Source organism: Rhagoletis zephyria, unplaced genomic scaffold (genome assembly GCF_001687245.7).
Source record: "Rhagoletis zephyria isolate East Lansing unplaced genomic scaffold, Rhagoletis_zephyria_1.1 Rzeph_scaffold_00794, whole genome shotgun sequence".
NCBI lineage: Eukaryota > Metazoa > Arthropoda > Insecta > Diptera > Tephritidae > Rhagoletis > Rhagoletis zephyria.
The window spans coordinates 108,655-110,403 of NW_016157878.1; the positions used below are offsets into that span (position 1 = coordinate 108,655).

The 1,749-nt window shown below is 38.4% G+C and overlaps 2 protein-coding genes across 2 annotated transcripts in view; both read right to left on the reverse strand.

Moving 5' to 3' along the window:
• LOC108361572 (flocculation protein FLO11-like) overlaps positions 1–1,749 on the reverse strand; it is a 38,133-nt gene that overhangs the window by 18,932 nt on the left and 17,452 nt on the right. The window lies entirely within an intron of this gene.
• Positions 916–1,729, reverse strand: LOC108361571 (uncharacterized). The gene is made up of 2 exons (XM_017614214.1): positions 1,484–1,729; positions 916–1,421 (listed from the first exon to the last, which is right to left on the reverse strand). Exons 1-2 carry the CDS (start codon positions 1,495–1,497, stop codon positions 992–994), a joined length of 444 nt encoding a protein of 147 aa, XP_017469703.1. The 5' UTR covers positions 1,498–1,729; the 3' UTR covers positions 916–991.

A 1,749-nucleotide genomic window follows, 5' to 3' on the forward strand; every position in this document is an offset into this window, starting at 1 on the left:
TTTGATGTTTTCACTATATAACCTCAAATATCGCTAAAAACCGTGTTTTCGGCACTTTGGGGTTAGGATATCTCAAAATTCTAGTGCCAGAGCAACTGGGAGGCCAGATTTGGATTCAGCACCAAGAAACGATGTGTTTTACTCAGGTGGTAATGAAAAAGAAAACCGGTCCAAATAATTAGAAGAGAAAAAAAGACATACTTAACATACTTACGTACTAGCATTTTCAACGTGAATAGAATTTAATAAGGTGGGTTTGCAACTTCAGCTTTTTATCAATCATGGTTGTATTTTAGTCCATTTAAATTTTTAGATTCTTATTATTTATTCTAATTATTTCAGGTTTTAACTATCTCGAAGTAATTTTAGTTCAGAAAAAAGCACTAAAAAAGGCACTTGGCACTAAATAATTTTATTTGGCGTTTTAATTTTCAAAAAGCACTAAATCTAGTGCTTAAAGCACCAAGTTGGCAACTATGCCTAAAATCCACAAATTCCTTTCCCCAATCTCGTAGTTTTGAATGGCCAAATATTGATGTAAAGCGATCCATAGCTCTCACCCGGCTGGACCGCTCCTCTCTCAGATTAGTAGTCGGGGTAATCACCGGACACTGCCTGATGGGCACACACGGAAAGAGGTTAGGATACCTCACCAACGATTTCTGTCGCCGTTGCAGAGACGAGGAGGAGTTGGAGACCATCGAACACTATCTCTGCCATTGTCCCGCCCTGGCCAACATGCGCAACCAATTCTTCAACAAGTACTTTGTAGAGTGTTTAGCCGATTTGAACTCGGCGAACGTTCTCGACTGTTTGTGCTATATAAAACGCACTCGGTGGTTCAATTACTAAGGGAGGGAAAGAAACAAATGGCTTCGGCCAGTGGTATCACAACGGGCTTTTCCAGCTCACGTGTGCTCCGCGCTCTGCGCGGGGCAGCCACTCTAACCTAACCTAACCAAACCTATGTATGTACTTACAACCATTGCGTTCAGACTGGTAACCCCTTTCTGTTGAAATACAAATATTGCTGATCCCTACACGGAGTAATTATTCTAATTTGGGTACCATCCACACAACCAATAACCCCAGGAAAGTGAGTATTTTCATAAAAATGTTGTTTTGCTTCCATCTTTTCTTCATTCGTCATTTCCATTGTTATCCACTTTGGACAAATTTGTTCTTCCAGACAATCTAGCACCTCCTTTAGGACTCCAGACATAGTCGACTGCGCAATACCTATATTAAAATCATTACCGGCTCCAAGTTGATAGCTTCCCTCCACTAGAAATCTTAATGTAGCTGCAAATTTTAATTCTGCCGACAAAGCGGATGTACGGGATCGTTTCTTCAATTTGTCTTTGACTTCAGTTAGCACGTACTTGAAAGCATCTTTTGTTAATCGAAAATGTTGCACAAATCTACAGTTATTGAAACATTAAAAGTTTTGAATTATGACTAGAAATTTGGGCTCACAACTCACTCTTTATCACACATTTTTAAGAAGTTGGAGCGGTTTCTTATGTTTTTTCGAGACTGTGACAAGTTATCAGCAGATCTTTCTTCATTTCCAAAAAATATAGCAATGGTATTTATTTATTTAAGCCTTTTGTTATTCGATAGAAACGGTTCATTCAGCATGCAAAAATTTAAATAATCATTTCCTTATCTCGGAATCAATAGTAAACAAGTAATCAACTCAAACACGCCTGGTGAAAAATAAAACCGATGAAAGCGAAATATTATACA